Source organism: Ovis canadensis, chromosome 3, assembly GCF_042477335.2.
Source record: "Ovis canadensis isolate MfBH-ARS-UI-01 breed Bighorn chromosome 3, ARS-UI_OviCan_v2, whole genome shotgun sequence".
In the NCBI taxonomy this organism is placed as follows: Eukaryota; Metazoa; Chordata; class Mammalia; order Artiodactyla; family Bovidae; genus Ovis; species Ovis canadensis.
In genome coordinates this window covers 80,950,685-80,965,974 of record NC_091247.1, presented here as the reverse complement: position 1 = coordinate 80,965,974, position 15,290 = coordinate 80,950,685, and the positions used below count along the sequence as shown (strand labels likewise).

Below are 15,290 nucleotides of genomic sequence, written 5' to 3'. Positions count from 1 at the left end.
GCTTCCCAGCTGGCCCAGTGGTAAAGAATCTGCCTGCCAATGCAGGATACTCAGGGGACAGGGGTTCCTGGATCAGGAAGATCCCCTGGAGAGGGGAATGGCTGTCCACTTCAGTATTCTTGTCTGGAGAATTCCATGGACAGAGGTGCCTAGTGGGCGACAGTCCATGGGGTCACAAAGAGTCAGACATGACTGAGCACGCACGCATGCATGTGCTCACACACACACACGCAGTATGACAGGTCAGGTTCACAAGCGTGGGTTTTGTCTCACTAGCTAGATCTTAAGTTCTTGAAGAATGAAGACCTTTTTCCTCTTCTTCGCATCTTACCCAGGACCTCATGCTAGCTAGGTATACAATGGATGTTTAACAACTACCTGGTTAATCTATTAACTGATTGGGTTCTAAGTTTGAGAGTGAATGGCATCAATAGGCCATGGATTATCATCATTGTCAGAAATTTCACCTAAGAATGAGGCTGTTTGCAGATCAAATCACTTGTTCTAACATGACCTGAACTGGCCTGTTGAAGTAACAGATAATGCTGCAGAAAAGCTGGTCCTTACAAGTTTTGTTTTTCTAGCTTGCTTTGTCAATGCATTCCACAAGAGGTGAACTCCTCATTCCTTTTGCTCAAAAACATATTTAAAAAATGGTCTTAAAGAGATCTGGCACCAGAGAGAGAAGTTGGCCAGGCCCCTCTCTAGGAACTGAGAGACAAAAATCGGTGACAGATGACAGAGTATCTTTTTATGCCAGAACTCTCTGCAAAAGCGCCGCACAATACAGAAAATATGATTTCATTCCACACACTGAACCTCAGCTACCCCTGGGTGGAATCTGGAAATTCAGAAGGCCATGAGCAAAAAAAAAAAAAAAACCACACACACACCAAAAGCCCTCCAAATCAAGCACTAGCTAGGCAGGGCCATGGTCAAAAGGAGACCAAGTAGATAGCTGCCCAAACTGGGATTTCACCAGCAACAGGAAACCACCTTCCAACTCTGCTTTTAGGTCCTCCCTTATATAAGGCTCCACATTCCATTACCTAGATTCACTGCTTTAATTCAAAACGTATGTCTGTATAATACAACATATAGCCTCAAGGAAGGTAACGACTGGGGTCACTTACATGTCTGTGTGAAAGGAGAGAGTGGGCACAAGTTTGGCTTACAGGCAAAGGGGAGCATGAGCCCTCAAGAAAGCCCTGAGTGGACAGACATCTGCCCCTCGACAGTCCTGCTCAAAGCCTGGCCTGGAGTCACATCACTGAAACCAGAATCAGGGTTTCTACACATTAATGGGATGGCAGGTGCCTTTTTTCACCAGACCATTGTTAACAGATCAGGATGGTACAGGGAAAACTCCTAACCTTTAATCCCGTCCTCTAAGGTTCATGGAATTTAGCAGTAAGAATACACAGAAGAACTGTACAAAAAAGATCTTCACGACCCAGATAATCATGATGGTGTGATCACTCACCTAGAGCCAGACATCCTGGAATGTGAAGTCAAGTGGGCCTTAGGAAGCATCACTATGAACAAAGCTAGTGGAGGTGATGGAATCCAGCTGGGCTATTTCAAATCCTGAAAGATGATGCTGTGAAAGTGCTCACTTAATATGCCAGCAAATTTGGAAAACAGAGCAGTGGCCATAGGACTGGAAAAGGTCAGTTTTCATTCCAATCCCAAAGAAAGGCAATGGCAAAGAATGCTCAAACTACTGCACAATTGCACTCATCTCACACACTAGTGAAGTAATGCTCAAAATTCTCCAAGCCAGGCTTCAGCAATACGTGAACCGTGAACTTCCAGATGTTCAAGCTGGTTTTAGAAGAGGCAGAGGAACCAGAGTTCAAATTGCCAACATCCGATCGATCATCGAAAAAGCAACAGAGTTAAAAAAAAAACATCCATTTCTGCTTCATTGACTATGTCAAAGCCTTTGACTGTGTGGATCACAACAAACTATGGAAAATTCTGAAAGAGATGAGAATACCAGACCACTTGACCTGCCTCTTGAGAAATCTATATGCAGGTCAGGAAGCAACAGTTAGAACTGGACATGGAACAACAGACTGGTTCCAAATTGGGAAAGGAGTACATCAAGGCTGTATATTGTCACCCTGCTTATTTAACTTCTATGCAGAGTACATCATGAGAAATGCTGGGCTGGAAGAAGCACAAGCTGGAATCAAGATTGCCGGGAGAAATATCAATAACCTCAGATATGCAGATGACACCACCCTTATGGCAGAAAGTGAAGAGGAACTCAAAAGCCTCTTGGTGAAAGTGAAAGAGGAGAGTGAAAAAGTTGACTTAAAGCTCAGCATTCAGAAAACTAAGATCATGATGATATCTGGTCCCATCACTTCATGGGAAATAGATGGGGAAACAGTGGAAACAGTGGCAGACTTTGTTTTTTGGGGCTCCAAAATCACTGCAGGTGGTGATTGCAGCCATGAAATTAAAAGATGCTTACCCCTTGGAAGGAAAGTTATGACCAACCTAGATGGCATATTAAAAAGCAGAGACATTACTTTGCCAACAAAGGTCCGTCTAGTCAAGGCTATGGTTTTTCCAGTGGTCACATATGGATGTGAGAGTTGGACTATGAAGAAGGCTGAGTGCCAAAGAATTGATGCTTTTGAACTGTGGTGTTGGAGAAGGCTCTTGAGAGTCCCTTGGACTGCAAGGAGATCCAACCAGTCCATCCTAAAGGAGATCAGTCCTGGGTGTTCATGGAAGGACTGATGCTGAAGCTGTAACTCCAATACTTTGGCCACCTGATGCGAAGAGTTGACTCATTGGAAAAGACCCTGATGCTGGGAAGGATTGGGGGCAGGAGGAGAAGGGGATGACAGAGGATGAGATGGCTGGATGGCATCACTGACTCGATGGACATGAGTTTGAGTGAACTCTGGGAGTTGGTGATAGACAGGGAGGCCTGGCGTGTTGCAATTCATGGGGTTGCAAAGAGTTGGGCACGACTGAGAGAATGAACTGAACTGAACTGAAGGGAGGGGTGGAGTCCCGAACCTCTAGGCTGGCCAGCAGGAGGAAATGCTATAGTAACAGAACCCAAAAGCCCTTACTCTCAATATTTTTACTAGTAATGGGCTAGGATCTGTAACTTCCTTATTCTCTTTACAGCCATCTCAATCTGAAGAAGATTATTCAGGAAATTTGAACAATAAAGAGTTATCTATTTTAATCACTCTTCAGAAAAGTATCTCTGACTTTTCTTCAAGACTCAGATGTTCCTTGTACTTGTCAGAAAACAAATGTGGCTTAGGTCAGCATCTGGAATGGAGAAAATATACAACCACATACACAAAAAAGATAATTAAATTAATAAGGAATCCTTTTCAGACATAACATCCCATAGGCCAAAAAAAATGTTTTCAGAACTATCCAGAACAAAGTTATAGAAGTGACTTAGAAGCTAAATTAATTGGATTAACTGCTGGAGGGCACTATTCAGGAGACCACCATGACCCGTGGGCCATGCCAAGAATGACACCCCAACTGGTTGATGGAAGAACCCATGGATAAAAAACGTACAAATAAAAAATGTGTTGCAGGTTTAAAGGCAGGTTTATCATTTCACTGCACATTTAGAATCTACGGCTGGGTTGTTCAGCTGTTCTGAAATAAATAAGACACCTCAAAAAGATGCCTTGCTGGTCATCCACCCAACCTCAGATGCATTGCAGAAATCCTTTCAAAATACACACAACATGTGATCAGTTTTCCTTGAGGACTTTCAATGACCAGCTCAGTCTTATGGAAATCTGCTGGTTCTCTTGACGCAGAATGCAAACTTTCACAAAATTCTTCCTTCTATTAAAGTCTGAAATCCGTCTCCTACTTTCCCATTGTCAGCACAAAACAGAAATTATGTGCCTTCTGCCACATGGTGGCCTCTCAGCTACACAAAGGCCATTACCATGTTGCCTCTAACTAGTCTTCTCCAGTCTAACTATTTCCAGATGTTTTGGCTTCCTTCTCATCTTGGTCACCCTCCTCTGGATAAATATTAGTTTATCAGTGACCCTCCCAAAATGGGAAGCCCAGAGCACAGTAACATTATAGCAGAATGATGCGGGTTTAGTCTAACCAGAAGAGTTCAGGGGGATTACAGCCGTCACTACCTAGAATTAGCAACTGTGTTATATGCTTCCTCAGGGCTCACTAGGAAAACCCAGTCCCCAAGATTTTTTCATAAAAGCTGCTATGAAGCCAAGAGCTCTCATTCTATATATGTGTAATTTTGACTTAAAAAAAAAATCAGAACCTGAAACAGATCTCTATTAAATGTTATCTTAATAGTCTCAGTCCATCAAACCAGTTTTCCAAGGCTACTGTGAAATCAGATTTTTCAACTGTGATTTTGACACCAGATACATCCAATAAAAAACCGTGCCTAGAGAATAACATGACAACCAATTGCCCAAAACCCAGCTTAAGAACACATCACAAACAAAACAAACTTCTAGTATAACTTCCTTAATTTCATCCCCTCCCTTCCATGCTTCAGAAAGGCAACGGCTACGAGCCTGAATTTGTTTGTCACTCCTATGCTAAAAGACTGTTTTAAATGTGAGTCCATCACCAATGATAGTTGTATGAAAACCTAATAAGCACACAGTCTAGTCTGTCTTCATTTTAAGTAATTCAAATGCTGAATAAAGCAGCACTGTCCTCATCTATCAGACTCGTCATCCCATCGAAACAATGAGGTGACTCAGGCATGACTAATTCTTTGGGAATCCTTACTAGCTCTCAGCAAATAGAGTATGAAGTACTCGCAAGTCGCACATCGGATGGTCTAGTCTGAAACAACCAATATCAACACAAGTGTTTGGTCACTGATAAAAATATGCCTTTCTCTCTCTTCTGAAATCTTTCTGCAAGCTTGGAGGATAACATTCTCATTCCACACACCTCCTGGATTATTGACTTGGTTCTAGGCTAACCTGTACCCAAAGCTATAAGTTATCTGGGTCCATGGGTTTGCCTTTATCCAGAAGAGACAGTATTCTTTTTCTGTTACCTCACCTACATCTGGCTTCAGGGCCTTCCTTCCAGTTTACTGGTAGAGACAAAATTAAAGCAGGAGTTAAAAAAAAAAAAAAATCTGTCCTCTTTCTATCACCACTATACTATCAACCCCTTCCTCTCTCTAGAATTTTTCTTAACAAGCAAACAAAGGGGCTTTTATCTGCTATTTTACAGTCAGGGTTGTCCCCATTATACAGACTGACAGCCTGAAGCACTTAGGGGCCCCCTATTCACCCCACGTTAATCTGGGAGGCTTTCTCCCACACATTTTGGCTTGTGTACAATTCTTCAACCTCCCTCTCCTCTTGCCAATCCAGGCTCCTCTCATTTCACTCTAAAGCCTACAGCAGGGTAGTTGCAAGGTGGGCCTCCAGATCTCTTGACTGGACAGCAGTCATGGAGGAGGCGTTCAGAGTCCAGGCAGGTCTCAGGTCATAGGCTTAGAAGGCCAAAGGAGACCATGACCGGTTTGATGCCTGGGTTGGGAAGACCCCACGGAGGAGGGCGTGGCACCCCACTCCACTGTTCTTGCCTGGAGAATCCCGTGCACGGAGAATCCCGTGCACAGAGGAGCCTGGCAAGCTACAGCCCACAGTGTCACCAAGAGTCAGACACGACCGAAGGGAATGGGCACACAGCACAGTGTCCTTCAGTTGACAGAAAAGGAAACCGAGGGTCAGAGAGGGGAAGTCAAGACAAAAGCAAATGTCAGAGCTCCCATTAGAACACAAGATTCCTCAAGGGTAAGGACAAACCCCAAAACGGGCTGAGCCTCCTTTCCACATAACCAGTAACCAGTGGGATATAAAATGTGGCTCCAATATTGTAGGACTAGGAGTCCCGTAAGTACTTCATAGATACACAGATCTGCTAAGACACAAAATGTCCTGTATCAAAGTTTCATTTTGCGGTTAATAATTCCGTCTCTGAGACATCAAACTGGGGCTAGGCAGAAAAAGGTACCAAAAAGGAAAAACAAACCCATAAAATCCACAGCTGCTTCTCCATGGAAAGAGATTACAATTTATTTGGAGGGAATAAGCATTGAGCATATACATTATAATAAAATACGATAATGATGAATAACAAGAGAAGAGGTTTAAATTAATGGTAGAGCTGTTCAGGGGGAGAGAGGATTAGGAGCCAGGGTAGAGAAAAAGGGAGGTGGGTATGTCTTCTTTCCCAGCAGTGTCTCAGCAGCCTTCTGTCTCATTTCTCTCTCTATAAAGCAAAACCTGCCTTCTACTTATCTACAAGGATTCTGGGAAGACATAACAGATAGAAATGTACAGCCTCAGAGGAAAGTTCCTAGTATTATAATCACAAATAAAGGTGGAAGCCACCTATGGTCTACTGTAAAAACCCCAACTCTGTACTATGGCAAATAAGATCTTTCAACTTCATAACATGGGTAAGGAGTAAAGTGATAATCCTTGCATTATGCAACTTTCAAGGAAAAGAAAACAAGAGTCACTGTTATTTCCCAATATCACTGGCTTAAGAGGCCTACATCTTAGTTTTTGTACTCCCAACCCCTCCTTTCTAAGACTGGTACAGTGAAAAAAGGTTCCATGAAATATTTTTAAAATACATAAAATGCATATTTTTCCATTTTTGTTTTGGTTGTTGACTAGATGTTTTAATATCGCAACTAAAAAAATTTCCACTGCATAGGTTGCTATGGGTGATTTCCACTGCCACGTGTTTAATTAAGATTGTATGGTTATTTGTACCTCAAAATTTTTCAGAAAAAGAAAAGCAGATTTCACTGAAAATTTACCTTAAGTGAAAAATGATTGAAACAAGTTGGGGAAGAATATACTGAAAGTCATTTGCCATGAAAATAAGTCAAAAAGGGGAGGGTGGGAGATCCTTTTAAAAGCATCCCAGAGCAAATAGAAGGCAATGGGGGTATTTCTCCCACTGGAGATTAGTGCAATGAGTCTGATGCTGAGACCTCAGTTCTCTGCAACAGAAGACACTTTCTACCTCACACACACAGGTGCCACACTGGTCCAGGGAGGGTACAGAGCCTTGTTCAAGAGTCACAGCTAGTGAATAGTGGCAGTGCTTAGTAAGAACCAAGTCTCTTGAGTCCAGGGCCTTGGTTCTGTTCAGGACCCCATGCTCTATCATCTAGGTTTGGGGCATACTTGGTTTCCTACTGCTCATTGATTCAAACTCGAAACTTGCTTGTGAAATTCCAAGGTATATATCCAGAGATATTTTGGTCTCTAGAAAGCCCCAGACAAGTTGGCTCAAACGAACTGTATTCAGGGAGCTAGTTGGGATCCCTTTTAAAGCAGGAGTCACTCTGCTTTTGTGGATTCTGAACTAAAGGGTGAATGGCCTTAAGTTGAAGTTATCATTTTTGCATGGAAAAGATCTGGATCCAGCACACCATTGGGGACATAAAATATACTGGATTCTTGTTTTAAAAGAAAACCTTGTAAACAAGACACTGGAATTAACATGATCATTTCTGATCCAAGATGATGCAACAACTCGTAGCTGCACACGCGCATAACTGCGGAAGAGCCAAACCAGAAATTTCTAAGATTTAAGTTAACAGAGACATAAGCTTAGATTCCCAAATGTGGAATGAGGGACAAAGATACAAGTAATACTAACACCTCATAGAGAGGAAGGAAATGGCAGGTAAGTAAATGTAAATTCAAAGGGAAATAAAAAGTTGTCATTCGAACTTTTAATCTTCTCATTGTACAACTGATTCATTTTAGCACAGTTAGAGCAACCTTTGTAATATTTCCACTAGCTGAAAAATTTCTCTTCAGCTTAACTGAGAGTATCTGAAAGCCTGATAAGATCTCTTCCAAGAACGTGAATTAATATTAGCAATGCAACAAAAATAAAACACTGCCCATCCACTTGTGTGCATAGAGCCACCTATTTGGCTTATCCTAAGTCAACGCAGCCCAATCTCTACCATGATTAGAACCACAAATACCACCTGGACTGGCAGGTTTTCTGATCAATCTTTTACTTTCTTCATGAATAATTTTCTCAGAAGTAATTTACCAATAAATCAAATGTGTTCAGTTTTACCAAATTCACTTTTTAAAAATCTGTTTATAGTTCATCTCCCCAATGGGATGTGAACATTTTAGAGTAGTACAAGGTTGTCCCGGCAGTAGGTTGATGAAACTGCAAACTGGGTTTTCTAACTTTAAAATTGGAATCTTCTCACTATCTTTTATCCTGGACCATAGATGGACCCATTACCCCAAGCAATGATCCCACAGATGCGAGTCTGAGAGAAAGGTTGCCCCCAAGCAAGCCACTGCCACCCTTGGAAGAGTGAGGTCAGAAACAGATCGCACTGCTAGCGGGGCACAACTTCCACACTGTGACTTCAGCCTGCACTGAGATTTACTGACTGGATGTAGGCTCCGAACGGCTCCTAGTTGCATAAATTTCAGGGCCCTTGGACCTGCTCAGTGTAGCTACAACTCTATACTATATACAAAAGGGAGCTGGATGTTTTGCTGTAATTGAAAGAGAATACCCTTCACTCTTGATAAGCCCTGCAGTCTGGGTTTCATCTTCCAACTCTATAAACTGCCTTGCTCTCTGAACCTCAGTTTCCTCAACAGGTAAAGAGGGGTGTAACACTTTCTCTCAGTGTCTCTATATGAAAAATGCCCAGTTCGGTGCCCGGCCAACAGTGGAGGCTCCTCAAAGGTTGGTCTACTCCTTACTGACTTCTCTGCTCAGAATGCTTTCTTGCTGTTCTCCACATTCCTGGATCAAAAGCTACTTCTAATAAACCTCCTGAATAGTCTAACCAAGTTCCAAGTATGACCCTACTACTGTATAGTTTATTAAAATCATCTCTCTCTGTGTGGTTCTGATCTTGCTTAAGTTCTCAAATTGAATCTTGCTACTCAAAGTGTGACTGGCAGGCCAGCAGCATCAATATTGCCTGGAAGTTTGTGGGAAATGCAGAAACTCAGGTCACACCCCAGGCCTACTTAATCACAATTTATGAGACCCCCACCTCAAGTGATATGTTTACATTTCAAAGTGCTCTGAATATAGGTGTAGTAGCATAAGCATTCTGTTTATACGTAAACTAATAAATAACAGGAAGGATACTTTCAAAGTAGTAACTTCTGGTTTCTAGGATGTAACACATGTCAGACTGACTGATGATAAGCTTCCACAAACTAAATGTTTTCAACACAGGATGATGAAGTTCTAAAGCCTATCTTTGTTTTTAATGTACACTGTCATTCTATATATGGGCCTCCCCCACCCCCCATCAACTTTCTGAAATATTTTTTAGCTCTTTCCAGTTATATGTGAAAGTATAATTTTTAAATGCTCCTGAAAGTAAAATTTATGACCCAAATTCCTCAAATGAATCACCAAATGCTGGATATGGGAGGCTGGTAACTCTGTGTATCAGGAAACAAAAACCAATCTGAGTGAGTCATCTCTGTGATCAAAGATAACACAGCCACAGCCAGGGCTTGGTGCAAACAAATGGCTACAGCAATCACACACCAGAATCTCGTGTTTAATGGTTTCTCACATTAAAGTGCATCAGTCAGCTCTGTGAAACCAGGAAGTGGAACCCAGGACACCACATAAATAACAAGTACACTCTCTTGAGTTGGTTATATTTTATCCTTCTGCTCTAAATCTATTTCAATTTTTTGGCAGATATATAAAAATGAAGATGCTGTTTTGTCAAGAGGGAAGCAAAAAGGTAAAACGGTAACTAAGATGACAGGACTTCAGAAATATCTCATAAGCAAATTTCAGCACTTCCCAGAGGCCTATTTATTGAGGCCTTTGATCCAAAACAAAAAGGGTGATCAGAAGCTGGCAAATGTCATCACATTGAGTGTAAACTATAATAGTTTCCATCTCATTGCATATTAATTTTGAATGGGCTTTTATGTTATCTATGTATCAAGAAACATTTACCTTTATGTTTTTACACTCCATCAATGGAAATATATGTTTATTTAGCAGTAAGAGAGTACATATGGTAAAAAAAAAAAAAAGGAAAGTAGCAGCTGGCAAGTGCCTCAAAACAAATGAAAAGAGGACGTGGTAATAGGCTATAGAAGTAGAAATGCCTATTATCATTTGATTCCATGTATATTCTTTATGCATGTCTTTTTCTCAGACACTCCAAGCTTTAAAGAAGAGATGAGTGGGAAGTAAACACATGCTACACAGCACTGCCATTTAGATGCCAACTCCAGAGTGAAGAGCCAGGTGTCCCCTTAAGTCCAGGGATAGGGGTGTATGCCAGAACCGAGCCTGCCCTGTGCTGACCAGGCTCCACACAGGGATAAGGCTATATTTATCAAAAGGGGGTATCTCCTATCAATACCACATGCCCATTAGCAGGCAGGACTCCCAAGGAACACTTCTTAAACAGTAGATAGGAGCTCCTAAACCTGTAATCTGAAAAAACTGGAGGCCAGTTGGAGGCAATGGCAGTAATTTCAGGCCCCCACCTTCACAAGGACCCTCCCAACGTTAAAAAACAAACCTAAAAACTATAATTTCTGAAATAGAAACAGGACTAAATAGCCCCATACAGCCCATGCCACTCCCATTATTTGCACGCAGCATACACTACCTCATAATGAAGGGAATAAAAGGTGCCATGCTGAGAGCGGAACAAGTGCCATCCATGGGGGAAGGGTAGAGTCTCCCCAACACCAAAAGTAAGAGAAACATGCTGGGATGTCGGTTTAGTTCTCCCGTATCACTGAAAAAAAAAAAGTATTGTACATAAAAGGTTTAACACTTGAGGCGGAGCACTGTCTTCAAACATTTTTCTCATTAAATAATTGCATATTGAGTTGGCCAAAAAGTATGTTTGGGTTTTTCATACCATCTTATGGAAAACTTGAAGGAACTTTTTGGCCAACCCAATATACAAAGTAAGACTCTATGATCAGGGATAATTGTCCTTTTTTGCATGTCTTTCCTCCACTTACTTCGTGTCTTCTTACTGTGCAAATAAGGAAGAACTACTGGCAAAGCCGCAGACTGGGCTTTTGCACACGATTCTCTTCTCAAAGCGTATTATTTGATAATTAGAGTTTTCTGTTTTGATTTGAGCTGTTCCGACAGTAGAGAGATGCCTGTTCCAGAGTATGAAATGTGAAACTTTCAACATCCAAATGTACTTAAGAAAGCGTGAACAGTCGCTTACCAGGGCCAGAAAAGCCTGTCTGCACAAATTACTAATGTGAGGAAATGTATCATAAACAGAAGTAAAAATTCATTGATGCGATTTTATTTTCTCATTACAGACAATTGGTATAAATTCATGCCGAGTACAAAAACTGCTGAAAGAATAAAATGGCCCATGCTCTAAGATGTCCATACTAACAATTCCACTACCAGACACAGATTGTGATGGAAAGGACAACAGTGAACTTTGATTTTAATCTGCCCTGATTAGAATGGAAGCCCTCTTATTAGCTTTATTTTGTGTTTCCAGGGCTGTTGGCCATCTTCACTCAAGTAGAACAGTATCATTTCTGACCATACATGACCAGGTGAGCCAGCTGCAATAGACCAGTGATTAAAAAAAAAAAAAAATGACAGGTGTGTGTTAAAGCAAACTCAATGTGTAAACACACAGGCTCTCAAACGTAAGGGGAGGAAAATGATTCTTAGAAGAAATCATACTATGCTTCTAAAAATCTAATTCCTATAAAACATCAAAAACTTTAAAAACAGGATTTGTAAAAATGTAAAATAAAATCTAAAAACCTGATTTTATACAACTTTTCAGGTACAAATCTGCTACAGAGCATCAGGCAATGCGATGTAATAAAGAAGCAGGTTTGTTTTTTTTTTAAATATCCATCTATGTTACCAGGAAAGAGCTGATTAAAAACTGCTGCCTGGAGGGAAAAATCTCAAAGTAATTCACATCCTTGATTCCACTTTGGCCCACCCTATTCTCTTACCTGTCCACAGTATTGGCCACGGTTTCCAACTGTTTGAGAAGAAAGGGATAGAGTTCAGGGAAACGAGAGAAAAATTCGCTCCCTGTCATTCTGTGGAGGTAGAAAAGGAGATAAATTATTATCATTTATTTCCTCTGAATTGATAAAGCCTTTTTATTTATTCATTTTTTTTAAAGAACATCCACTAAGATCAGTTATTTGAATATTTAACGAAATAAAGTTAAGAACAAAACTTAAAATCTGAAGAATTTAATTCTTTCGGATTCTGGAAATGCTCTTAACACAAGGAAGTTTACCTCAAAATTTAAGATTACATATACTTAGAGGTCTTTAATATTAAATTCTGACAGGGAAGAAATGTGCAATTTGTGAAAATGCCAAATTTCCACAATTGATTTGGACCATGAATATGATCAGCACCTGGTTGACTGAGACTGATTCAGCTTCAGTAATAAGCACAATGTAAAACAAGGTTTCTCCAAGTTGGCATCCGTGACATTTTGGATGAGATAGCTCCTTGTTGTGGGGGGCTATCCTGTGCAGTGTAGAAGGTTTAGCAGCCTCCATAGCTTCTACCCATGATATGCCAGTAGCACAACAGCCCTCCCCACACCAACTGACAACCAAAGATATCTTTGGACACTGCCAAATGCACCCTGAGAGGAAAAGAAAAGTTCCCAGTTGAGACCCACTGACTGGAGCATGATCATCAGAAGACATGGCGTGTAAGGTTCTGGAGCATCAATTTGCGAGGATTATCTTCTCCCTCTTTACAAACACTGCTCCCTGCACTCTGACAAGATTCCGGAAATAGTTCTTCCAACTGTACAATCGACAAAAAAGCCCAAGCTAAACATGGCACTTGGTTAAACACTGTGTCTCCAAAACTATGAAGGAGCTGCTCTGAAGGGGTGACATTCATATTCCCAACCTGCCCCTTTTATCAACTTGAGATACATTCTCCTATTAATAAAGACCCAAATACCATTTTTCGAAAACTGAAGCATATTTTACACACAGTGAAATGCTCAGATCTTAAGTATACCATTTGGTCAATTTTCATAAATGCATACACTCACGTAATCCACCTCTGTGAAGCCTGAGGAGATTTCCATCATTCTAGAAAGTTCTCTTTCACCCCTTTTCCAGTCAGCTCTGAATCCCCAAGGCAACCACGATTTGATTTCTATCAACACGATTTGGTTTCGTCTATGCCAGAATTTCACATAAATGTAATAATGCATTACTTTACTTTTTGGGTCTGCCTTTTTTCCACTCAGCATAAAACTTATGATATCCATTCACATCATTCAATGTGTCAATAGTTTGATTCTTTTTGTGGCTTTGTATTCTACTGCATGAATATACACGTCTGTTTACCCATTCTTCTCTTGACAGACACAGACTGTTTCCATTTGTTTGTTTTCATGAATAAAGCTGCTATAAATATTCTTGGACAAGGTTTTTTGTGGACATATATTTTAATTTTTCTTAGCTAAATATCTGAGAATAAAACTGAAGTTTAATATTTTAGAAAACTGATGGTTTTCCAAAATAATTATAACATTTTATGCTCTCAACAACAGTAAGCAAGCATTCTAGTAGGTCTAAATCCTTTTCAACATTTCCTGTTGTCTTTTTTTTCCATTTTAGCCATTCTCATGACTCTGGAGAAGAGTGATTACTTTTATTTATTGCATACTTTAAAAAAAATTTATCACAGTATAATTGCTTTACAATCTTCTGTTAGGTTTTGCTGTAAAGTGAATCAGTTACAAGTATACCTATATTCCCTCTTTTTCAGATTTTCTTCCAATTTAGGTCACCAAAGAGCACTGAGTAAAGTTCCCTATGCTATATAGTAGGTTCTTATTAATTCTCTATTTTATACATAGTCGTGTATAAATGTCAATCCCATTCTCCCAACTCATCCCACCCTCTTTCTTCCCCGCTTGGTATCTTAAGTTTTTCTTCTACATCTGTTGCAAACTTTTTAAACCTTACCACAACTTTATAAATTTCTTTTTATAACTATTTCATATTCAGTAAAATAAAAATTTTTTGAAGTCCTTACTCATTTCAAATTATAGATTTATCGAACATTTATTGGGAATTTTATGTAAAGAAAGCTCATTTCCTTTATACTTACATATTTTTATGGAAAAAATTAGTAAATGTTAAAAGGAACAGACTGCCCAGTGCCTCTCCTCATAGAAAACTAAGCAAAAGTATCTTGGCTGAGAAAGCATTAAAAAAATACTTTAAAAAACTCAGTGAATTCTGGTACACACTTTTCGTTTGACTTTTTTCCATCAACAAATATGAATATTACATATACTGTTGTGCACCTTGATTTTTTTCATCAAAACTTTATCTACAAAATCATTCAGTATCAGGCACCCTGATCTATTTCTTTCCATTTAATGACTGCAGAGTAAACCATATTACAGTTACGTGTGACTTAATCCCTAATGGTTAGGGCTTTTGGTTGTTACCAGTCTCTTGCTGTTACAAAGGATGACATGTATAAAATTTTAGCTAAAAATGCAAACCTGGGTTTTGCAAGGTCAATGTTTTACTGAGGGAAGACAAACCAATTCCCTTGCAGGCTATGTCACATTCTTTACCATCTCCAAGCAAAATGGTTAAGAGTATCAGTTTCCGGTTTTAGTGGAGTCATTTAAAGGTAAAACTCTTTAGGAGTTCAGTACTGGGATACCTGAGTACTATCTGCCCACACAGAACATCTCCATCTACGCAACAAAGCCTGGAGGACGTATCTTCTCAAGGAATCAGTCACTAATCTCTAGCAGCCTGGTATCTCTTGGGGGAGTAACAAAGATAAACATTCTCACTTAAGCAGACCATACGCTTGTTATCACCATCATCTAGAAACTGCCTTGATAAATAACTGGCCCCGCTGACCACAATAGTGCCAGGGACAAGGGCTGAAGAGCTACTATTCTAAAATTAAAGTCTTTTTTTTTTTTTTTTTGCCATGCCCCACAGCTTGTGGGATCTTAGTTCCCCTACAGAGACTGAATCCAGGTCCTCAGCAAACAGAGCACCAAGTCCTAACCACCGGACCATCAGGGAATTCCCTAAAGTCATTGTTTTAATGGAACGAAAGCAAATTACCTCATTCAGTTACTTTAGCAAACATTTACCAACCAGTTTATCTTGGAGGCTTTATGAAGAAGGTACATTATTCAAAGTTAACTATTTGGTGAATCTTTTAACTAACTGTTTTGTTCTTAA

The 15,290-nt window shown here is 40.1% G+C and overlaps 1 protein-coding gene across 3 annotated transcripts in view; it reads right to left on the bottom strand.

The window, feature by feature from the left end:
* Nucleotides 1-15,290, bottom strand: part of THADA (THADA armadillo repeat containing) — a 328,815-nt gene that overhangs the window by 176,114 nt on the left and 137,411 nt on the right. For all 3 annotated transcript variants that reach the window (XM_069583453.1, XM_069583452.1, XM_069583454.1), the window contains 2 exons: nucleotides 12,033-12,122; nucleotides 10,685-10,816 (listed from right to left, as the gene is read on the bottom strand). In XM_069583453.1, coding sequence (XP_069439554.1) covers nucleotides 10,685-10,816; nucleotides 12,033-12,122 — 222 coding nt within the window. The remainder of the gene's footprint in view (nucleotides 1-10,684; nucleotides 10,817-12,032; nucleotides 12,123-15,290) is intronic.